The sequence below is a fragment of the Ascaphus truei genome, chromosome 6, assembly GCF_040206685.1.
Source record: "Ascaphus truei isolate aAscTru1 chromosome 6, aAscTru1.hap1, whole genome shotgun sequence".
Taxonomy (NCBI): domain Eukaryota; kingdom Metazoa; phylum Chordata; class Amphibia; order Anura; family Ascaphidae; genus Ascaphus; species Ascaphus truei.
This window is the reverse complement of record NC_134488.1, coordinates 73,818,245-73,844,201: the sequence shown is the minus strand read 5'-3', so window position 1 is coordinate 73,844,201 and position 25,957 is coordinate 73,818,245. Positions and strand designations below refer to the sequence as shown.

Genomic DNA, 25,957 nt, shown 5'->3' with positions numbered 1-25,957 from the left:
AACATTACTTTGTTTTGGTGGGGCGCGCATGGCCTAATGCAGCGGCATAAGATTATACGGTCCATGTTAAAATGGATAAGAAGCAAAAGGTGACAGATCCAAAAACACTCCCACTGAAGCAGTCGAGTGTCCCCCTCTCTCCCTCGCCCCCCCACAAGAAAGTGGTATCTATACCCATAATCCTGATGGGGGCTGCACTATGCTTGTGTTCGGAACAATATTTAATCAGTGAGGTAGGGTCTTCACCCGTAGTCATTTTTTACTTATGTTTTGAGAGTGACATTTCAGGGCATAAATTACAAAGATCGAAAAAATTGGGGGGAAATTCCCTGATTCGCTGCTACAAACACTGGGTGCATCTGAATAAATCCACTTAGGTATAAAAGTTGATGACGAAACAACTGAGGTACAACATGAACAATGTATAGCCGGAAGCATAAATTCTAAGGCAGATAAAAGTCCATCCGATAAGCCAGCGGGGCTCAAAATTTTTCTGGGGGTTGCAGTCTGTTGCAGAGGTCCCGCACTCTTCCCCCAGGCATTTAATGGCGGGGGATCGCGTGAGGCCTTTGCAATAAAAAAAAAACTTGCCGGGATTCAGACGCTGTGACGCGTCTCCATGGCAACGCAGCGTCAAATGACACGCAGGGTCATGTGACTTCACCGGCATCAGATGAGCCGCGGGTCACGTGACCTGACGTCACATGACCCCGGAGTGTCATTTGACGCGACTGGAATGTAGGAGGGGGTGGGCACAGCTTCGGCACAGGCCAGACGGGGGCGCAGCAGGAAAAGTTTGCGCTCCTCTGCGATAAGCCAAGTATGTGTGGAGTAATGCGGTAACCACCTCACCGGGTGCCCTTGTGGAGCAAGTAGACAGTGGGGAAAGACAGATGGCCCGGCTGCCCGAGAGTTAAAAGCCAAGGAGCAATGGAGCACCCCTCGTCGGGCACGTTTCCTTATTCCACAATTTTCTATGAGGGGTTAATTTTAGCTCCAATATATTCTGTATGTATGTTTCTGGTTTTAATATGGTTTTGCAACTATTTGTATGATTCAATATATTGTTTTATTTACTATGTTTCAGTTTAGTTGCGTATGTGATGTTTGGAGGTTGGACACTGTTTGCTTGTGCGGTTTGGCAGTGGGGCTGACACTGATGTCCACACACAAAGCAGTTTTTTAGATTTCTTTCATTAACTTCTGCTGTAGTGGTTGCTAAATTGATCTTTTTGATCTAACCTGTTGTCTTCCGTCCTACACCTGTTTAAGCAACATTAACATAATTAGACACTTTTGGACGTTACTTACTTTCACAACAGGTAACCGCTATTTAAGCAGTGAGTGTCGGAATGTGGGTTAGGCCAAGTTCAGGGTGGATGCTGCGGCCGCGAGCGTCCATGAGCTGCTGGAGCGTGCGGGGGAGGCTCGCAGGATATGTGCCTGCAAGGAGTTGGGTCGCGGTGTCTGGGGGTGTGGCGAACGTGTCATGGAGCTGGTTCACAGAACCAGCTCCAGTGACGTGACTGTAGCCCCAAATATAATTTCGGTTGTAATCACTCCCACCGTACAACCCGAAATTGCGACGGACGTGTGCGCGCTTGCAGCCACCCTGAACTCGGCCCTGCTCTTTGATAAAGCGCCTCCACGGCGACAAGCGCGTCAGGGAACTTCACTTGTGTGTCCGATTTTTGTGGCTGTCATGCCTATTAATCCTTTTGATTCTTGCCTCCAGCCTATAGTATTTTTTGCTGTGCTCTACCTTCTACCCCTCTATTTTTGCCTTCTCATTGGGATTGAAGTACGCCTTCCGGAACCAAGGTGCCTTGCATACAGCAGCTGCTTACTGCATCGTGAGTATCGATATATACTTTTGCCTGCAGCAGCATTCTTTCGTTCTGCGCCAGTGTGGTCATGGTGTTCCACTCACCATCTGCGGTTCAGCTGGGATTTTTCATTAACTTCTGCTGTAGTGGTTGCTAAATTGATCTTTTATTAAATACAATATATTGGCATTGTACAATGTTACCGGGCCCAAGCGCTAACACTCTTGGACCCTTGTACACGGATCAGGGGTAACCAAAATGGGCTTAACCTTTTATTTGAGAGCCTGGTTACCCCCTACCGTCAGAACAGATATGAAAGTTAGAGAGCAAGGAGACCGTGGTTACCTCTCTCTATTTGGGTTGCTTGCTGACGCCCTCTATTTACGGCACATCCGTTTGCTCTGGAACTTTCCCCTCATCACCTATTTGCATATTCCTTCCCTGTCACTGTTCATGGACTCGCCCCTTCTCATGTGTAATCTTCTTTTGTCCTTATACAATGCAAGGAGGAAGATGAATGTTTCCTTCGCCATGTCAGGAACGTGTAAATAGTAGGACATCCTTTCTCAATTGTCACGTTGTTTTTCAACACTAACCTCCTGTTTCTTGACCTGGATTTCCCTGAACTAATCGGATGGAAAAAAATCCCCCTTTTCGTGATTGTTTACTGTGATTTAGATTAGTATCTGAGCTTCTCCCTATAGACGTGTCACATTACATAACCATACATTGAATGATTATTTGCAGTTTGTGGAGTGTAGGTCTTCAAGGGGGGGGGGGGGGGGGGTTATTGCATAACTGTGTTGATCTTGGGAAATTGTTATGCTGATTGTGATACCAACATGAAAGTTCTTAGATGGTTTTTCTACATAAGCTTTCTAGACTTCAAACGGCTCTTCCTGAGATGTCCCAATAGGTAGCACTGCCATGCAAATATAAAAAACCATCAAGGATATTCACAAGATCAGTTTGTAAATAAATAAATGTTACCCAATAGCACATCCTTGATGGCCACCCAAACCTTGAGTTGTCTAATTTATTGATAACGCGCTTTGTTAATTTATTCAATTAGACTAACTCCCACTTTACATAGAGTTCTTCTACTGAAGGGACAGAGTTGAAGCTGGTTCTTTGACAGGAGTGGATAACTTGCACTATGGTTGGCAACATGTTTCTCCCGGAGACTTGGCCACAGGTGAAGTAGGCAGGTGATAGCTTGCACAATTCTTCTTTTCAGCTTTGGTTGTTATAACTGTATGTGTGGGTGTTTAGTATAGTAGAATATATGGGCGATTGGCTCTGATTTCGAGATGCATGCTTGTGGAAAGACAAGTGAACGTCATTCAGCTCCAAGAACAAAAAGCTTATCCTGGCCTAAACTCTGCTGTGTGTGCCACTGCAGCCACTGCATTATTAGAAATAATGATCACGTTGCTGTATTCCTTGGCTGTAATTACAGTCTCTGAGTAAAAAAAATACTACCTAGTTCAGCCCTCTTGCTGCCAGAGGGGCCTGCAACGCATTGATTTGCATACGTCATTGTCTGTGTCTGAACTTTCAACTGCTCCAACCGAGTCCTGACATAACAGCTACTCTGCTCCAGGGCCATGCAGTATTGATCTGGAGTTTAGCTATTTAGCAAGTTAATATAGTTTAAGAAACCAATTTGAAATAAGTTGACCATACATACTATACCGTGTGAGCTCTGCATGTAATTATCAAAAAAAAAATCGGAAAATTATGAGCTAAATTCAGGGCTTTATTTGTTACAACATCATACATTGTCTGCACTGTACGGTAAGGTAAAAAATATGTAACCCCTGATGGTGCTACAGGGATAATAGTAATGCCAACTAGAGAGAAACATCACAAAAATGAGCACTCTGGTATACAAGAAACTATAAACCATTTATTACACACTCCCTAAAATATATTCAAAACATGTCCCTCATGTCCTCACAATTCTGAGATGCTATCAAGCCTCAAGATATACTAATAAATGCACACCTGAACCACACAATTCTTTCAGTACTACAGTATGTTATATCTAATGAAATTACACACTGGAGAGAGGAATCAACCAAGATTGCCTCATACCTCCCAGACTTCAAAGACCAGCCGGTCAGAGTATCATGGTGGAACAAAACATGTATAGGCTAGACAGACGGTAAATTGCAGATGTTAACATGTAGGCAGGAAATAACTGCAAACAATGTGTGCTAGTTCATATATATAGTCTTAATACATCAAAGTATAGCACAAAATTATCCCTAATGCAAAAATAGGCCTAAAGGCAGGGTAAACTGAAGTTGTGTAAGTTGCGCAAAAAATATTTACAGATAAGGATCGTCATCGCACTGTAAGACGAGACCTGGACAGTCCATGTAAATTTAAGGAGAAAGAAAGCTGCTCTGTTGATACTCAGCCAGCCAAGAAGTTCCTGTGTCGTGTGGAAGTATCCAGTCTCCGGTATTACTTTGTGAATATCCCCGTGAATATAAAATATATCCGGAACTTCTTGGCTGGCTGAGTATCAAGAGAGCAGCTTACTTTCTGCCTAAATTTACATGGACTGTCCAGGCCTTGTCTTACAGTAGATGACGATCCTTGAACTGTAGACAGCACTGGGAGTGACCAGACAAAATTTATTTTAATACATAATTGATTATGTATAAAATTAAAAAAATTAACTTCCAGTGCTGTCTGCTTCCCTTGATCCTAGGATTTGGTGAAGTATATTTTTATACATTACTTAAGATGTGCACACTTGCCAATTTGTGAGCTAGTTTGTACATGGTGTGCTTCCCCTTTCCTATTGAAGAAAGCTGTGTGGTGCTCTAGCTATAGGCTCATTAGCTTACATAAGCATAATATAACCCTTTTGGACTTTTTCGGTGTATTACCCTTGGGTATCTTTTATAATATACCAACACTTCCAATAATATTAACACTACTAATCCACTGTAATTCGAATAGCTGGCTAGGGTTCCACAAACACTGCAGTAAGAATCCCCACGCACTTGTGTCCAGGCATATACACATCGAAGTGGATAGATTGTAAGTGATGTAGATGAGAGGAGTAATAAACTCACATTTGGTTGGTCTTCTGGATATTATCTTCTGTCCTCAGATAGCGTGTGCCTCCGTTTTCCACAGCACATACACAACAAATAATATTAAGAAAAACAGAGCACTGCTCACCTTTCCAGCCATCTATCCATCTATCTCTCCTGTATTGCTAAAGCCCCAACATATTTCGCAGAGCGGTACAGTGGGGGTATAGAGTGATATCAATTACATAAACTGAATGATATACAAGTAAGGACACGCTAGGGCAAACAGGTACAGAAGGTAATGTGGGCCCTGTCCATAAGAGCGTACAATATATATATATATATATATATATATATATATATCTATCCTAATGCTTGTATCAAGTGTACATTCTGATCAGTTTCAGGGACAGGTTCGTGGACAGTCAAATATGTTTACCTTTTTAGTGCTGAAGAAGTCTTAAATATATTGCTTGGCAATTTCCTTTAAATTTTTGGTCTTTATTGCTGGATCAACCAATACCTTTGCTTGTGTATTTAAGTAATAATCCCTGAAGAACAGGGCATTACTGGCCAATAATGCCCTGTTCTTAGGGGATTATTACTATTATAGGCTAAATGTAGGCTTATTTCATAAATAATAGACACTTTTGTATAGTTACATAGATTTTTTTATTAAAATAAAATGGTAAATACATGAAACCACCTCTATATACGCTTACACTGCAGATATCTATATCCACACACTGCCGCCCCCTCTGTGTACACACACACACACACACACACACACACACACACACACAAAACAGCACACCACACACAACACAGTGCCTCTACACACACACACACACACACACACACACACACCGGAGCTCTAGACACACAACACAGCACCTCCTCTACACTCACTACACAGCACCTCTACACACACAGCAGCAGCAGCTCTACACACACAGCAGCTCTACACACACAAACTCTGATGCTACACACACATGCTACACCCATAAACACTGCTACTGACACACACACACACACTGGAGCTCTATACACACACACACACACACACACACACACATCAGCTCTACACTCACACAAACTGCTGCTACACATACAACGGCACAACACACACACACACACACACACACACACACACACACACACACACACACACACACACACACTGCAGCCACAATCAAAAATGCAGCCACTTACTAAACTTTGCACTCTCCCCCCCACCTCTACACACAACACAGCACCTCTACACCCCCCCCCCCCCACACACACACACTGCACCTCTATACACAACACACTTACTTCTTTGCAGTCTCTCCCCCACCCAATTCAACTGAATCTGCTCAGAAAATCTGTCAGCTCGGGAGGGGGGGAGGGGGAGGAGTCAAACCGTGGCTTATACATCCTGACCAATCCCCTGCCCTGTCTCAATACTTAATTCAAACCAATCCCCTGCCCTGTCCCAGCTGTTCTGAAAGCTGATTGGCTGGAAATAAACAGATTGAAAACTGCACTTTGCAAACTGCTGAAATTCAGGGCATTACTGATTGAATAATGCCCGGAATTTAACCAATCAGAGAGCAGGCTTTTCAATAATGCCCTGAATTTTACTTCTTTAGCTTATAATTTTTGTTATAAGGCTGTGCCAACTATTGGTAAAGCTTCAGAGAGAGTACTTAGTGATGTTATTAAATTAGATTTTAAAAGACAGAGAAGAGCTTCTGCAGTCGAGTCTCTAGTTTGATACCAGCTAATTTTCCATCAATATTAATACGACCAATGGTTCAGCTACGAGCTTGTAAAATCTTCAACAGTTCCAAATAAACGTCATGGCATCCATTACAAGTATAGAAAATTGAATTCTCTTGACTCTTGTACATTAAAAATGTAAGTTCTTTAGTTGGAATGGGGAGCGGAAGACTATGTTTGTTTGTGTTTTTCCAAAACCAACGGAGGGTGCAACCTTTCTATTAAAATGACCAGATTGAAACTATGAAGCTACATATGGAAATGATTTGTGGTGAGAGGAGAAACGTGTTGGCCTCTGTACACCCTACTAACCAGTATTGGAAGTTCCTGCAAGCCTACAATGCGTATTCATTTTATTCTGGGCATTTCCTTACAGTCCTGTATTGCAACATTTGTTTATAGATCTTCCTTCTTGGCATTTAATTATTGTATCTTCCTTTTATATATGGATACTTCCTGTGCTGGACGCACCTGCAAAATGTTGCAATAAAGGCAGGGAATGATAAAACAATGACACATCAGCAGTGCATGTGGAATCTTTAAATGATTTCCCACTTGGGATTGGTTCTACAAATCTGATGCTAAAGTTTTTTTTTTTTTAACTAGCAGTAGTCAAAGGAGCATTTAGGGTTGGGCTTCCAATATTACAAGTTCCATCTGTTTTCACATTGGCTCTGTCTCTGTTGGTGTTAAGTGTCAGGACTTTATTGTCTCCTGCTCAGTGGAACTTTGCAGTACCACCAGGAACTTCCTTGTTCAGGAGACATTCAGTGGTAAGTTCTTGGGGGAGCAGGGGAGGAGAGAGGGTGTCTATGTATCAAATTACTTTGCGGTAAAACTAGAGCATTTTCATGCTGTCAATGTACCAAAATCCATTTCCAGTATTGCTCTGTGTGTGAGAAAGTTAGGGACTTGAGGAGTGTCCGTAGAAAGAGACGGGAAGGAGTTATAGTGCAATTATTGTAATGAGTATCAATTTGAGCGTCTGGGCAAATAGGCGTTTCAGTGCGATACACCATCAGAACTACTACAGTTTGAATTAATATCCCCAATAGACTGCGTAGTGCTCTGGAAAATTGAAAGGACCACACGTGCATAATTGCCCGTGAGCCCTTGAATGCAGAGTAACTGTACCATGCATTGTTTTTGTATTGGGACATCCCCTGAACTACAGCGCTCCCGTAGTTCAGGGGACAAGAAAAACCACCTAGTTGAGCTAAGCTGAAAAAATGTTTAGGCGGCATTGCTGCTTTAGGCTGCGGCCAGGGGGAAGCCGAGCGGGCGCATGCATTCACACTCGGCGCGATCAATCACATTGCTACAATGTTTGTCCTGCGTGAGTGCGCACGGCGCTCAGCTGTTGCAGAGTAAATTTGTTTCTGCCGCGTCACGTGAGCGGTTCGCCCAGCTCCGTGACGTCATGGCTGCGCCCCCCCGACGCGCAACTGGCTGGCCACAAACCCCCCAAGCAAAATGAGTACTGTGCTCGAGCGCCAGCGTGCTCATTCACCCTGGCCGCAGCCTTAGGCCTGGGACCTAGTGGCCTTGAAGCTCGCTGAGGCGCGCTCCTGCTCTGCCTCGCCTGCTGAAAATTATGCTTTTCCTGTTCTTGCAGGCGAGGCAGTGAGCGCGCTCAGGGGGCGGAGCGGGGGCGTGCCAGGAGGCGGATGGGGAGGCGGGGCTAGTCCCCCGCTTACATTGGACGGGAGCGGTCACGTGACCGCTCCTCCGCTTCCCCGAGCGGCAAATTTCAAACTTGGGTGTCTGTTCCAAGTTTCTCAGCCTCCGCACTCATCAGTGCGCATGCGGAGGGAGAAACTATAGCTGCGCTGATTACAGATGCAGGGGCTTTGTGCATCTGTTCAGCGCGGCTCAGCCCGCCTCAGCGACACTGAATGTACTATGTCCTAGGCCTTAGGGGAATACAATTAGTGCGCAATGCTTAACACAAAAGTTCAATACGTAAGGCTTACGCTTTTACTGATTATTCTGTTTGAACTGCAATCACAAGAAATCATGGGTACCACAACAGTCGTGGGGTTTACTATTATGTACAGAAAGCTTGAGCCTCAGATGCAGAATCGTCAGCTCGAACATGTCAGCATTCACATGGCAAACTATTATTTTGACCCTCTGACTCATCTAATATTTACATGCAGCTTTTGGGCGGGGTAGCACATTGAAGTTAATGTTTGAAACTATGGAAAATGCAAAGGATGGGCTTGCCAAGTTATATGGCGGCATGATTCTTCAGCTGGAAATGGGTTAGCATTACTCCTGGCTCAATTTATTTACGTTTTTTCGAGAACTCGAGTGGTAAATAAACAAAGGTGCAGGTTGGGAGCCGAGGGTACCCCCAGAGATAGCGCTGCAAAATGTGTACCATGAGAAAAGCATTTAAAGCAGCAGTTCAAGCAATATCCTATATGTGTTTTTGAAGTGAAACTTCCTTAGTGGCACCTCATTCGTGATGGGGCAAAAATGGATTGTGGAGACAGAAATGAAACGGATGTGACGTCAGTGCTGGCAGTTGAGGCCGGGCTGTGTTCTGGCTCAGCCCGACCCCAACACTGACATCACACCCGCTCCACAAATCAGATGCGGCGGCGGCAGCGATAGCCGCCGGCGCCGCTCCTAACGGGCGCTGCTCCCCCCACATGGCTAATGACATATGCGGCGGCGGCGGCGGCGATAGCCGCCGGCGCCGCTCCTAACGGCCGCCATTCCCCCCGCACATCCGCTGCCAAGCCGCGCATGCTCAGTAATCATGGGGACTGGAGGAAAGCCACGCATGCGCAGAAGCGGTTGGCAGCGGCGCCGTTCCCCGCCCGCTGCCACGGCTGTAAACATGTGTTGCCGTTCCCCGTCTGCTGCCCGGGACAGCAGAGACCGCCTGACCGGGACAGCAGAGACCGCCCGACCGGGACAGCCCCCCCCCCTTTCCTAACCCGAATGGGACCTCCCTCCCAGCCCACACATGTGCCCGCCTAACTTCCACTACCGCTGCCATGCCGCGCATGCGCAGAAGCGGCTGGCAGCGGCGCCATTCAGCCCTCCAGTGACGCGGGCGTTTGCGGGCCCCCCAGGAAGCGGTGTTACAAAAACCCGGGCGCAACCCGCGCGGACCCCCCCCCCCCCAGACCCCCCACACACTGACGGACCCCCCCGGACCCCCCACACACTGACGGACCCCCCCACATACTGACTGACCCCCCCGGACCCCCCCACACACTGACAGATCCCCTCAGACCTCCACACACACTGACTGACCCCCCCAGACCCCCACACACACTGACTGACCCCCCCAGACCCCCACACACGCTGACTGACCCCCCCAGACCCCCACACACACTGACTGACCCCCCCAGACCCCCACACATACTGACTGACCCCCCAGACCACCAAACACACTGACTGACCACCCCAGACCCCCACACACACTGACTGACCCCCCAGAGACCCACACACACTGACTGAACCCCCCAGACCCCCACACACACTGACTGACCCCCCCAGACCCCCACACACATTGACTGACCCCCCCAGACCCCCACACACACTGACTGACCCCCCCAGACCCCCACACACACTGACTGACCCCCCCAGACCCCCACACACACTGACTAACCCCCCAGACCCCCACACACACTGACTGAACCCCCCAGACCCCCACACACACTGACTGAACCCCCCAGACCCCCACACACACTGACTGAACCCCCCAGACCCCCACACACACTGACAGACCCCCACACACACTGCCTGACCCCCCCAGACCCCCACACACACTGACTGACCCCCCCAGACCCCCAAACACACTGACTGACCACCCCAGACCCCCACACACTGACTGACCCCCCAGAGACCCACACACACTGACTGACCCCCACACACACTGACTGAACCCCCCAGACCCCCACACACACTGACAGACCCCCACACACACTGCCTGACCCCCCAGACCCCCACACACACTGCCTGACCCCCCCAGACCCCCACACACACTGCCTGACCCCCCCAGACCCCCACACACACTGACCCCCCCAGAGCCCCACACACACTGACTGACCCCCCCAGACCCCCACACACTGACCCCCACACACACTCACAGTCACACGCACACTTAGTCACACTCACACGCACACTCACAGTCACACGTACACTCAGTCACACTCACACTCAGTCACACTCACAGTCAGACGCACTCAGTCACACTCACAGTCAGACGCACACGTACAGTCACACGCACACGCATAGTCACACGCACAGTCACACGCACACGCATAGTCACACGCACACTCTCAGTCACACGCACACTCTCAGTCACACGCACACTCTGTCACACGCACACTCTGTCACACGCACACTCTGTCACCCGCACACTCTGTCACACGCACACTCTGTCACACGCACACTCTCAGTCACGCGCACTCTCAGTCACACGCGCACTCTCAGTCACACGCGCACTCTCAGTCACACGCGCACTCTCAGTCACACGCACACTCTGTCACATGCGCACACTCTGTCACACGCGCACTCTCAGTCACGCGCACTCTCAGTCACACGCGCACTCTCAGTCACACGCGCACTCTCAGTCACACGCGCACTCTCTCAGTCACACGCGCACTCTCTCAGTCACACGCGCACACTCTCAGTCACACGCGCACACTCTCAGTCACACGCGCACACTCTCAGTCACACGCGCACACTCTCAGTCACACGCGCACACTCTCAGTCACACGCGCACACTCTCAGTCACACGCGCACACTCTCAGTCACACGCGCACACTCTCAGTCACACGCGCACACTCTCAGTCACACGCACACTCTCAGTCACACGCGCACTCTCTCAGTCACACGCGCACTCTCTCAGTCACACGCGCACACTCTCAGTCACACGCGCACACTCTCAGTCACACACGCACACTCTCAGTCACACACGCACACTCTCAGTCACACACGCACACTCTCAGTCACACGCACACTCTCAGTCACACGCACACTCTCAGTCACACGCACACTCTCAGTCACACGCACACTCTCAGTCACACGCACACTCTCAGTCACACGCACACTCTCAGTCACACGCACACTCTCAGTCACATGCACAGTCACACGCACAGTCACACGCGGAATTCACACTTAGTGCAAATAGCTAATACAGGGGATGTGTGCCGAGCACGCGCATTCTAAGTCAAATTTATTTGCATTTTGTCATTGAGATTGTATTTTGATTTTTAATTAAAACATCACCAACACCAACACAAATACAATTTCTGTGACAAAAGTCAAAGAAGTTTCACTTACTATGCGCGTGCTCAGCACACACAGCTTTTTTTTATTTAATAAATCAGTTCTGTGCTATGAGAAAATACTTGTAGCATTTAAAAAATTAAAGATATTTGTAATGTTTCTAATCTATGAAGCATTTCTATAGTGACAGCCCCCTTCCCCTTCTGATAGGCTCTGGCTCTTGAGCCCCGCCCTCTCTCTAGCAGTGCACCAATTGTATCTAGTAACTGCCCTGTCAATCATATTCCAGGAACTACATTGCCCAAAATGCTGTGCAAGAACTGAATTAAATAGCACTGAGCAAGAGATTGATTACAGGAGAACAGATCGATCTGCAGCTTAGTTAATAACTTGTCAGTGTGCAGATTGTATGCACATATTGAATGGGGAAAAAATATATTTTCTTATATAAAAAAAAAATTCAGCTTGAACTGCAGCTTTAACTGAAGGCAAAGAAAGGTGCAGGCTTGACTGTGTTGTCAATGACAAATAAAACCCATTAAAAAGTAAACACACTGCATATTTTAACGCCTTTTCATTACTGGATATGTCTTGCTTCATTGCAATGCTTAATTACTTTGAAGCTTTGTGTACATACAGTAGGCTTTTAATTTATAAATGTGTGTTTTTGTTGGACATGGCTATATGAAGACACAGCTCTTTTAGGACAGGGGTGGCTTTAAGTGATGTGGAGATTTCTGTTTAAATTGGCTGTTTCTTGCAGAATAGATGACCATGTGCGGTGTGGTTGCTTGTGTGTGTATTGTTGTTGTTGTAGTTGAAGGCTGCTTGGCACTGTTGTGATCCCTGAAAGGTATTCAGTTTGAATTGTGGATGTATATGTTTTTAAAGCATATGCATTGTTTTTACTTTTTATATGAACCAGGGGGGTTGTTAAGAACCACAGTACCCCATGATTGCCGAGATATTTAATAAAAATAAAAGAAAAACTTCTACGGGCACGTGCAAGTAAAAAAAAACTATGTCTATAGGGTCAGCCAATCCGAAGCTGCAATGTGATCTCCCGTTCATGTCACTGCTTTGTATTGGCTGAGAGAGTGAATCCGACCCCAGTGGCAATATTGTATCTCCTGGACACATTTTAAATATTTCCTGAACCGAGGGTGAGTGGGTGGCCCCGTCGCTTGGTGTGCCGTGGAGCAGGTCCAAGGGACATCTGGTTTCTAATAAGGTAAACAACTGGTGTTGGTTGTTCATTTCTATCCGGTATATTTAGTATGAAGAAATGAAACATAGAAAACCTTTGACAAATTGTCACCTAACTTAATCCACTGTCCCTTTTTAAAGAGCTTGTTCCGTACCATTTAGCAGTTATGTTTTCTTTGGTAATTAGGCTTTTTTTCATCGGTACCTCCGAATTAGGGGGAAAGTGCTTGTCTTGTACAAAGAGAAGAAAAATACTCTAGTGCTACGCTCTACATTCAAATAAATCTATAGTAATTATAAAGCCATATACTGTATAGAAATACTATAACGGGTGTGTGTGTGTGTGTGTGTGTGTGTGTGTGTGTGTGTTTGTATGTACAATGGTTTGCAGAAGTATTCACCTCCTACCAATAATATCACAATTTGAATTACAAATAATGTATGCACAGTTTTTCAAACTAACTATTTTTATTAAAAGCTAGAAAGCTGTAAGGGTTAAACTGAACACTGTTATATCAGGAGCAGGTTAAATGTTGGCAAAGGGGGGGAAGTAACGTACTGGTTGCGTAAGTATTCAGCCCCTTAATGCTACGCTTATAGTGCTGGCGACGTGACGGTGATGTCATGCTGCGGTCGCTGGAAAAATCAAATTGAGATGACTTCCAGCTATCGCGAGCAAGCCGTCACTCCATTGCGTCGCGCTTACTATAGGCGCACGTGATGGTGGCAATGTATTTGTTTTCACGCGACGTAGCCGTCGCCGGCACTATAAGCACAGCCTTAGGCCTCGGCCATGTTATCTGCTTGCTTGCTGAAGCGTGCAATTAGAGCGGCTTTAGTAGGGGCTCGCCTACGCTTCCGCAAGCGCGTGGATGCGTAGGTCTTAAAGAATTTTAAAATTCCCCCGCTTGCCGGCGCGACAGGCCGGTCATGTGAGCGGTTCGCCCAATGAGGGTGAACCAGCTCTGTGACGCCACTGGCCTGTCCCCGGCCCGCCCCCTGACAGCGCGCAGGGCAAGCAACCGCAAGGCCAGGGAAAGCACCCGCTTTCCCTGAGCCTCAGCACGCCAGCGGTAAGCATGTCCGAGGCCTTAGTCAGTACGTGATAGAAGCTTTTTTTGCAGGAGTTACTGCTGAGTCTTTTTGGATCAGTCTCGACCAGCTTTGCACAGTAGAATGGTGACATTTTTGCCCATTTTTCACAGGAAAATTGATCCAGTTCTGATAAGTTTGTTTGGGATCCTCGATGGACGGCAATCTTCAAGTCTCGCCATAAATGTTCAATTGGATTTAAGTCAGAACTTTGATTGGACCACTCAAGAACATTAATTCTCCTCTTGTTCAACCAGTCGTGTCTGTGTGTCTTTGTGCTTCGGGTCATTGTTGTGCTAACGTGAATTTCCTCCCCAGTTTTTTGGCTAACTTGAACAGGTTTCCCTCAAGGATTCGCCTGTACTGTGCACCATCCATTGTCCCCTCTATCCTGACGAAGACTGCATTCATACTCCGCACGGCGCCAACAAAAGGTCGTACCTATACGAGGCAGGCCATAGAGCGCACGATGAAGCCGGGTCACGTGAGCGGTTCACGTGACATCACAGGCGCGCCTTCCCGTCCCCATCCCTAGGCTACGGATCGCCTCTGAGGCAGGCGCTCGCGACACCAAGCGATCCGTCGAGCGCGCCTACTATATCCGCGGCCTAACCTTCCCAGTCCCTGCTGAAGAGAAACATCCCCATAAAATGATATCGCCCGCACCATGCATGAGAGTTGGAATGGTGTTAGCTGGGTGATGTGCAGTGTAGGGCTTGCACCAGATGTAACACTTGGAATTTGACTAAAAGTTACATTTTCGTCTTGCCTGACCACAAAGCCAGTCTCCACATCTGCAGTATCCTCTATATGCTTTTATGCAAACATAAATGTTATGGGTTTTATTGTCTAAATTCCAGTTCCTCCTCCCCCCCCCCCCTCCCCTCCTATCTAGATCAGGAGTTCACAAACTCCTGACCTATATATTTGTCATCATAACGCTGTGCCCAGGACATACTTGAAAACGAGAGGTAACTCGATGTATAACTCCTGGTAAAACATTTTATAAATAAAATAAATAGATTTAGCTCTAAACACATCATGGTCGTTAATTAATTTTGTTCTGTCATAAAATGATCAAGCTTAATTTAAGGTCAGGATAGCTTTGCATGACTTCAGATCTCTGATATTGGATAGTTAAAGTATTTCATTGAATGACGATACAGTATATAAAGCATCACATGTTGTACAGCAGCTCTGATTACAACACACATTTCACATTTGCATGTGAGCCCCCCTCTCCCTCAAATGATTCCTACACTATAGTTTGTGAGAATATTTACCTGCTTATTTCAAAGTTGTCTGCAGCACAGATCTTGTTGCAGTGAGGTGGTTAGTTGTGATGTTTGTACAGTTTTGGTTTATGTTCACTTTCGAAGTACAGAATCACTGATCCCAGGGCAACTAATCATTACCATTAAAACTGGCCAAGTAACAGTTTCACCTCTGCTTTTGATCAGTAATACAGCTACGCCATTTACCATAGAAAAAACATTTTCTTTTACCATTGGAAAGTCTTTCTTGCTACAATACTAAAATTGAAAAAATATATATTTTTAATAAGCAATCCCTCCTTAAAATCTGGAGTTTTTAGTTGCCGACAATGTGCTTCCCTGGGGGGGATAAAGAGGGGGGGGGGTTTAAAATGGCCACTGCCATTAACCCTCAAGACTGGTTGCTTTGGTAACAGCTGGCACCAGGGAAGTAATAAACGGTTCATAATTAAAAGCAACTATCAAAATAGGTGCAAACATACAGTGTGCGTGTCATCTGCTAGAAGTTTAATTTACACGGATTTGTGTGTTTTCACACAGTGCGTTGCAGGCACCTCTGGCATTGAATGATACATTGATTCTGCTACATCTTATCTTAGCTTGTGCAGTAGTTTGCCCCGCAGTATTCAGTCCTATACCCGTGTATTGGAAACATTCTGTCTTGTTTATACAATACACAGGCCTTTTTGTTTCCAGCCCATGTATTCCCTGACCACTATCCTGTATCAGAGCAGCAGGGGAAGAAAGGAGGCGTTTCCGCTGCTCACTGGCGTCCTAAAAAAGAACTACAACAATGAATAGGCACCCAGACCCGCTACTACTGCACTTTGTGGGGGCATGTGGTCCTAGGGGTTTCACTTCCACTGAAAATGGTTAAGGCTTGTTTAAGGCAAATTTATAGGTGTAATTCCTAACTTTTAAATGAAATAAGGCCCTGGGTTACCCAGTGGAAATGTTATTGTGGTAGGCCTTGCACAATGGCAACCCAATTAAGTGCTTTGTTTCCTTGGATTGGCCAATATTACAGCTCTTAGCAGCATTTAAGTGGTTAATGCAAAGAGACTTCCTTCCAGAAATATTGACTTAACTAAACTTTTATATTGCCATTTGACAGCACGTTCATGAAACATCATATTGGGTCATGTTAAATGTTTGACTCTGGTTTTGTTTTTTCTTGTAGGCAAAATCCTTAAGTGAGGAATTTCCGATATCACTATGGAGAGCACCGAGGACACCGTTTGTGGCACTGAGACAGGCGTGAGGTTTGAGGAGACGCTTGACTTTGCAGCCTGCGAGGAGGACCTGAGCTGCGGGAAACCCATCCGAGGGAGGGCGAAATCCCGAAGCTTGTCTGCATCTCCAGCAGCTGGGAGCACCAAGGAATTCAGGTGGGGAATATGTGATCTGCAACAGCATAGAAACAAATATCCTTCCCAAGAAATAATGTAATATAATGGCGATACAAAATGTAGTAATATTAATGGTTTATTCTTAATTACGTGGTACTGATGGTATGCTGCTTTGTATATATGCATGTGAACATAAAAGTCACCCCTCTCTAGAGGATGGGTGGCCAAGTCCAGTACTCAATGGACACCAACAGGCCAAGTTTTAAGGATATCCCTGCTTCAGCACAGGTGGCTCAGTCATTATGATAGCAGCGGTGCGCAACGTGGGGGGTGCGCAAGAATCTAGGGGGACGCGGGCGGTTACAGAGGTCCCGCGCTCTTCCCCACGGCATTTAATTTAAATGCCGGGGGGAGGCGTGAGGCCTCTGTAACTCTTACCTGGTCTCTGCCAGAACGCACTGACATCAGGAGCTCCGCATGGGACAGAGTGTGAGGGAGAGAAGCCTGCAGCAGGGAGAGCTGGGCCCGGTGGCAACAGCTTTGAGCGGCCACCAGCCCGCCAGGCACCATAGGGTCCCGGCCTTAGACTAAGCTAAGTCGGGGTATTTATTATGTATTGGGGAGGGGGTGTGTGTTTTTATTATGTATTGGGGAGGGGGTGTGTGTTTTTATTATGTATTGGGGAGGGGGGGTGTGTTTTTATTATGTATTGGGTAGGGTGTGTGTGTTTTTATTATGTATTGGGGAGGGGGTGTGTGTTTTTATTATGTATTGGGGAGGGGGTGTGTGTTTTTATTATGTATTGGGGAGGGTGTGTGTGTTTTTATTATGTATTGGGGAGGGGGGGTGTGTTTTTATTATGTATTGGGTAGGGTGTGTGTGTTTTTATTATGTATTGGGGAGGGGGTGTGTGTTTTTATTATGTATTGGGGAGGGGGTGTGTGTTTTTATTATGTATTGGGGAGGGTGTGTGTGTTTTTATTATGTATTGGGGAGGGGGTGTGTGTTTTTATTATGTATTGGGGAGGGGGTGTGTGTTTTTATTATGTATTGGGGAGGGGGTGTGTGTTTTTATTATGTATTGGGGAGGGTGTGTGTGTTTTTATTATGTATTGGGGAGGGGGTGTGTGTATTTTTATTATGTATTGGGGAGGGGGGGGGTGTATTTTTATTTTGTATTGGGGGTGTATTTTTATTTTGTATTGGGGATGGGGGTGTATTTTTATTTTGTATGGTAGGAGGGGGAGGGATGGGGAAAGATGAGCGGATCAGGGAGAGGATGGGGGGAGGTAGAAAAAAATTGCAGTCAATATTAATATTAATGGTGCCCTGAATTATTTTTGCCCGGGGGCCCGCGCATGTCTAACTACTCCACTGGTTTAGAGCATGTTTAAATTAGCAAGGTAGATTGTGAAAAGTCCCGATCACAAACATTTTCCTGACTTATCGTTTTGTTTGGAAACCGCACCACTAGGGTAAAGACATCGCAGCCACAAATAGAGCCAGCACCGACTATAATTTAAAACCTATGCAACGTATCATAATGAGCTTTCAAGTCTACACCACATCTGGAAAGATTGTATGTAATAGCCTCTGTGTAGAACTTCAGCTACTGCTCTCTACTTCAAAACTGGTCGCTATAAATAGTGTTTTGAGTGTTTCCTTTTCCATTGGGTATTTCAGAATCTTGGTGTTTTAAGAACAATTGTTTTATCTTGTATTTTATGTTTTGTACTATCTCTTGCAATCAGAACTGTGAAATTTGCTTTACACATAGCTTGTGTGTGTCCACACACGCTATAGACATAAATACCTCATAGGCATTTGCTTAATATCTGTGGTCTTGGGTTCCTCCTTAACTGATTTGCTAATTGGTTGCTAGCTTTCTTTCCCATGTTGTGCAGTCTCATATCTGCAATCCATATGCAGAGGTTTGGTATAGCAGTAGAGTAAGCATGACTCTGCATATGCACACTGTCTTTCTTGTGCTTTCCTTTGTAGATGCTGACCAGCTGCAGTGGTGGTGTGCAATGTCAATTAAAAGTAGTTCAAAGCTTTTAGTAACCATATGGGTCATAGATAAATGCCGATTCTTTGTAGGTTGTGATGCTGTTTCGGGGACCAACATAAGAGTTCCTAATAGATAAAATGATAGTGTAAATGATAATGTACATGCCTAAAAGGTCTACCATGATACAATTGAAGAGATCTGTTGAGGTTTTGTGATCTTTATCATTTCATCTATGAACAACTCTCATGTTGGGGCCGTCCCTTGCCACTTCCTGTTGGGACCTTTAAACAGATATGAGATAACGGCTGTAACTTTAGAGGCTAGTATCTCTGGGAGCAGGGGCTTCCCTTTAGCTGAAATGAACGCGGTCCAACTCAATCTTTATACTTATATTTGTTTATACTTATATACTTTAGTTCCAGGAGCGAATGCTCCTTTAAAATCAGTCCTGTCCTACTCGATGATTTTTTATAGACCATTAACTGTTGAATTCAACAGATCTGGAGTTGATAAAAACACACACACAAAAGTGACACTAGTAATTTGGCAAAAGTATTTACCTTGACAAAAAAGTTTGCTTAGACTAATCCGTAAATTATAGCAGCAAAACCTGACTGTTCGTTTAAATCGGTTTACGGCTTCCTATTGTCTGGTCATTTTAAATATCCTGGGAGAACACCGGTGACTACATCAGTAAGTGTCTCGCAAAAAAAGTGGGGGTCTCTGGCTGGATTGGAGAACCTCCCCCCCCCTCCCCTTCCTCGGATCCAATTCTGTTTAAAAATAAATGAAAGATTTTTGGCGACATTGCTGCTTTAATTAACTTCTAAAGTACAGGCATACCCCGGTTTAAGGACACTCGCTTTAAGTACACGTACACTCGCGAGTAAGGACATATCGCCCAATAGGCAAACGGCAGCTCACGCATGAACCTGTCAGCACGTCCTGAACAGCAATACCAGCTCCCTACCTGTACCGAAGCTGTGCGCAAGGGGGGAGACTATAGAGCCTGTTACACATGCCTTATTTACATCAGTTATGCACGTACATGACGATTGCAGTACAGTACATGCATCGATAAGTGAAAAAAGGTAGTGCTTTACATACATGCTCTGGACCATTGCGTACGTTAATGCGGGGTATGCCTGTAATAGGGCTCAGTGAGGAAAGAATATGAGTGAGAAAAGATTGGTGTCGCCCTCTGCCATAAAACTCATTGCCTAGGCACGGAGTATCCTATTTGTTTTATTGATTGCTCTTCTGTATCCCTCTTTCCAGGAGGACACGATCGATGCACGGACCATGTCCAGTAACCACGTTCGGACCAAAGGCCTGTATGCTGCAGAACCCGAAAACGATCATGTGAGTAGTTTCTGGTAGATGGCTTTATACCATCCTAAAATGTCCTCTTTAAACTGTTAAAAAAAATGTTAAGTTGGTATAAACAATAGTATTGCTACCACGCATGGGATTTCCTTCTGTCTCTTTTTTTTGTGTACTGAAATATGACACGTATTTGAAAGTTACAACTAAGATGTTTCTCATTAGAAACATACTTTTTATTTAGACGGGAGGGGTTTGCGTTGCAGACATTTTCAGTATTAAACTGCATTGAGTACTGTGGTATATTTTCACCATGTTTATGCTTTTTGTTTTAACTTTAGATTTTTATTGGTTTTTTTTTAATGCAGTACAAAAGCATAGCGTACATCCACTGTTTCTTTTAACCATCAGCGCAAATCATACTTAACAATAGGTCCAAAAATAAATAAATAAAGAGAAAATTAGAGGGAGGGTGGGGGCCTTTCTCCGGTGCCCGGCACCGCTCTATTAAGACCATATGCACATGAAATGTTAACCGACCTCATGTGGATTATGGGCACCTATTCCCACATGTTCCCGGCTCTCCACTAAATTCAAAATTCTCTGTATCCCCTGCGGCCCAATGCATTACACTACCGTCAAACGAGAACGCTCCTGCCTGCAACTATCATAGTCAAATTGTGGTCATCTCTACCCCTGGGGTGTCTGTCTGTGCCAACCATGGAAATTGATGCCAGTGTCATTAACTAAACTTGTTAATTTTTCCATCTGGCACACAAACCAAATTATGTTCCTGATCTTGGGAATTGATGGAATTTCGTTCTGTTTCCTTAATGCTGCGATCTCACCCCTCGTTGCTGTTACAAAATGAGCAACCAATTTATTTTCTACTTTGGCTGGGCCCGGTGTTGGTCTATTTAGGAGAAATAGCCACCGGTCCATTTGGGATTGCGAGGTCAAAAATCCTCTGAAGCCAATCTCTCATTTTCTCCCAGACAGGGATGATCTGAGGGCAGGACCACAGCATATGTAACAGGTCAGCGGACTCTCCACACTGTCTTGGGCAGAATGGGGAGTATCCCGGTACAAATCTAGATAATTTGAGTGGGGTGAGATACCATCTCATTAATACTTTATATGCGTTCTCCTTTAATGTTGTGCATATCGAGCTTTTAGATGCAGCTGTGACGATCGCAGTTCAATCTTCTTCTTCCGATACCTCTCCCAGGTCCGCCTCCCACTTAATTTTTGTCTCACCCCATAACCGATCACTTCTCCATACATTTGCGATGTGAATCTGCAGGTTCAAATGTAGTCAATGGGGGACGGGGTTGTGTTTATTGCAGAATGCTCTGATCTGGATGTATCAAAAGAATTTGGAGTGGGGAATGTTTTTATCTGATCTAATTTGGTCAAATAATGTGTTGCAATTGTTACCCTCCAGATCCCTAAGTCTATCAAAGTTTGTTTCCAGATTGAGAAATCGCCGCTATTCATACCTGGAGCAAAGTCTGGATTGTCCCACAAAGGGGTTATCAACGAGTTTCTAGTAGCCAGGGCACATTTGAACTTGGATGCCTCCCAAATTGACAGTGAATTGGTCATTGAGGATAGTGGCGTATTAACTGACCTACGTGCTATTTTAGGTAGCCAAATTAGGTTGTTTAACTCCAGTGGGGAGCAAACTTGTCTCTCCAATGCCACCCATCTTTTCAATTCTGGGTCTATATGCCATTGGGAAATTTGACATCATTGTGCCGCCTTTATAGTAGGACAACAGGCAAGGTACCGCCAGCCCCCTCGCTGAGGTTGATTACATCAAGATCTTCCCCCTCACTCTCGTTCTCGTAAACGTGGAGATCACTGACTGAAGCGAGAGTATATCCTTCAGTCTCCGTGGCACCGGTAACGTCTGAAATAAATATACGATACGTGGGAGAAGGTTCATTTTAATGCTAAATATTTTTCCAATCCAGGAAATATTATGGGCTGACCAATTTTGAATGTCCTCTCTCAAAGATTGTACTAGTTTGGGGAAATTTGCTTTATAAATAGTTTTAAATTCTTTGGTGATGTGAATCCCTAGGTATTTGATATCCCTGCGTTGCCAATTGAAATTAAAGTTGATCGCTATCAATTTTTCCGTCTCCTTTGGTAGGTTTATGTTCAGCGCTTCAGATTTTGTTTGATTAATCTTGGAGTCTGATATTTTATTGAATTTCCCTAGCAAGTCGAAACGGGTTTTGGTAGAGAGGTGAGGGGTTTAGATATTGTTAGGAAGACGTAATCCGCATACAATGCAACCTTGTGTACTTGATTATTAATTTAAATTCCTCAGACATTTGGGTGGTTATGTATCTGGGCCGCTAGTGGTTCCATACATAGGGCAAACAGGAGGGGTGAAAGGGGGCATCCCTGTCTTGTGCCACTTTTTTGATTTTAAAAGGATCTGAAGGGATGTCGTGGTGGATTACCTTAGCGGTCGGACCGGTATATAATGATAAGATTGCTTTCGCTATTCTATCTCCGAAATCAAACGCTCCAAGCCTGGCTTTTAAGCATGGCCAGTCAATCCTGTCAAATGCCTTTTCTGCATTTAGACTTAGCACCATAACCTGTATCTTTTTGGTATTGGCTATCTCTATCAGATCAATGTTTCGTTGTGTGTTATCCGCTGCTTGTTGATCCTTAATAAATCCGACTTGATCTGGGTGAATCAGTCTAGGCAGGTTGTGACTTCATCTGTTGGCCAGTAATTTAGCATAGGTTTTGATATCTGTAACGTTTACAGTCCAATGGATCTTTCCCCGGTTTATAAATTAAGGAGATGAACACCTGGAGCATGTGTTCCGGGAAAGAGGCCCCCGCCAACATCGTGTTAAACATCCGGACAAGACCAAGGGGCCAGGAGTTTGATACATTACTTGTAGTAAAGATGCGAGTAGCCGTCTGGGCCCTGGGGCCTTAAATGTCTTTAGGTTTTTGATCGCCTGTGTAAGTTCTTACACTGTAAAATCTTTCACTAATATCTCCCTCTCCAAACCGCTCAGTTTTGGTAGGTTTGGGCTTGTCAGGAAATAACTTAGAGCCCGTTTTGTGTTAATGCTTTGTGCCACTTTCTCTCCACTATACAGGTCTTCGTAGAATCTTTTGAATTCCTCTACTATTAATTTTGGGTTAGCTGTGGTGGCTCCCGATTTTTAGTCTCAATGCCTGAATGTTGTAGTTTGGATGTCTATTCCACAGTTTATTCGCGAGCATGGCATCTGGCCTGTTAGCTTTCCCCGAAAACTTCCTCTTTGACCAACTCAATGAATTGTCCGCCTGGGAGGATAAGCGTAAATTGAATTCAATTTTGACATGTTTTAATTCTTTTAATTCTTTTAATTCTTTTAATATATCTGGGTTTGTTCTTTGTTTATGCTTATGTGAGAGATCCTTTAGCTTGGCCTGTAAGTTGACTATCTTTTAGTTCCTCTCCCGTTTTCTTTTGGCAGCTATACTGATCAACGTGCCTCTTAATAATATCGCTTCCCATAAAGTTGACTGGGAGTCCACGCTACCGTTATTTGATTTAAAGAATTGGTCTATCTCCTTATTGATTGATATGTTTCTAGGATTTTCAGAATGGACTCATTGAGTTTCCAATTTGCTCCCGGTCTGTCTAGATTAATCTGTGTGCACCGTAGCTCTATTGGCATATGATGTGACCATGAAATATCATGAATCCCGGCACGGGAGATCTTTGGGACCAGTCTGCTCGAGATAAAGAAGTAATCGATTATGCATTATGTTGTGTGAGGGTGCGAGAAGAAGGTGTAGTCCCTTTCGAATGGGTGGAGCTCCCCCCAGATATTCATTAGTTGATTCTCCATCAGACCTTTGATCAGTGTGGCTGGATTACCTCTACTGTTGACTTTGTGAGGGTCTGATCTGTCCAATTTTGGATTAAGGGCTAAGTTGAAGTCCCCCGCCAGTATTCTACTTCCTTTTGCCACTTCATTCAGCGTCTTAAAGACTTATCATAAAGAAAGAGGGGTCTTGCTCACAGGGGGCGTAGATGGTACTTTTCATAGTCAACCTATAACGTTAGCCACCAACTACTATAAAATACCGACCCTCTCTATCCTTCCTGATCACTTCTGCCACAAATGGGAAGCTATTGTGAAGGAGTATCGCCACTCCTCTCTTCATTGGCGGAGGATAAGAACGGTCTAAAAATTTTGGCTATGTTCTTCGGGGAGCTTTTATTACTGAAGTGTGTCTCTTGAGGCATAACTATATCGGCGTGCTTTCTATTATAATCTGCCAGTGCTATACGACCTGGCCCTATTTAGGCCCTGCACATTATGGGACATTATATTCACTGACATTTTAGACCATCTGAATACAGCTATTCACTAGAGTATATTTCAGACCTAGTTCACTCAGGGTTCCCTCTACCTGGGGGAGAAGAGCATAACCCCCAGAGCAATTGAACATGGCCTTTATGATATGGCCAGCAGAGGAAGGACCAAACCTTGGGGATGGTGGCGGGAGGGGGGAAAAAAAGTACGTGTGTGTGTGCTGAGCACGTGCATTTTAAGTGAAACTTCTTTGTCTTTTGTCACAGAAATTGTATTTGTGATGGTGATGTTTTTAATTAAATATCAAAACACAATTTCGGTGCCAAAACACAATGAAGTTTGACTTAGAATACGTGTTTTAGCTATTTGCACTTCTATATTTATAATAACTGTGAATTCCTTGTGTGTGTGTGGGTGTCAGTCAGTCAGCGTGTGTTATTCTCCAGGTCCTGCCCCCCATCCTGACTCTTCACCACCACCCTCCCTTACCCCGGCGGAGCTGCAGTGTGTACTGGTGTGTTCTGCTGGAGGAGGCCCCCCCCCCTGTGGCGGCGGTACGGGGAGGGGGGTCTGTCTGAGTGACCTGGAGCAGCCGCCACTCTCTCCCCCGGCGGAGCTGTGTCCTGCTCGGCGGAGGTATGTGGACATAGGGGAGGTCGGCGGCTGACTGGGGGGGAGGTGCTCGACGGCTCACTGAGGTGTGCTTGGCTGGGGTGTACAGTCATGAAGCTGGCGCAGCTGAGCTCCATATCCCCACCGCTCTCTGAGTCCAGGAGCAGTCCCCACTCTCTCCCCCTCGGCGGAGCTGCGGCCGGATTGTGTGTGTCCAGCGCTGCCTCCTCCTGGTGGAAGCTGGCAACACTGACAGCCTCTTCTGCCAGGTGTGATGTCACTTCCATCAACTGCATTCACGCCGTTAAAGAAATTTCACTTCAAAAGGGAACAATTGGAAGAACCAGACGTGGCCTGGGGTGAATCTGGTTCTTTTGCCCTTGGGATGGGTCTGACAACTAGTACACCCAAAAGAGGTGTCCAGCGATCCGGAAAATCTTGGATCTCAGTCCCAAGGGACTTGATTATGAACATGGATAAACTCCAAGTGTTTTTATGTGAGATTTCCAACTTTATAATTTTTTCCGTTTAAATATTTTTGTTTTCCGTTTTTATTCTCTTTCTATATGATGCTAAGCTGTCCTCTAATCGTGGCTTATGTGCCTCCCACAGAATCGCTGTTGATTCTACAGATCCTTTGTTAGACCGATTTTTTTTTTAAGAGAGTCTCCAATTTGTGTGCTGATCTCTGGATAATTTAGTAAAGAATCATTCATCCTCCAATGAAATGATTGAATCTTCGTGAATGGTGGCTCAATCGGGATAGCCACCAGGGCGTGGTCCGACCACGTAATAGGCCCTATATCTGAATGGACCAATACCTCTAGGATATTTGGAGATACAAAAATATT

At 45.3% G+C, this 25,957-nt stretch overlaps 1 protein-coding gene across 5 annotated transcripts in view; it reads left to right on the top strand.

The window, feature by feature from the left end:
- NADK (NAD kinase) overlaps positions 1-25,957 on the top strand; it is a 79,041-nt gene that overhangs the window by 15,521 nt on the left and 37,563 nt on the right. For 4 of the 5 annotated variants that reach the window (XM_075604828.1, XM_075604829.1, XM_075604825.1 and 1 more), the window contains exons 2-3: positions 16,646-16,853; positions 20,104-20,187. In XM_075604828.1, coding sequence (XP_075460943.1) covers positions 16,681-16,853; positions 20,104-20,187 — 257 coding nt within the window. In that variant the 5' untranslated portion in view covers positions 16,646-16,680. Of the gene's footprint in view, positions 1-7,264; positions 7,414-16,645; positions 16,854-20,103; positions 20,188-25,957 lie in introns of those variants that run through there. The other variant, XM_075604826.1, reaches the window with a different exon arrangement.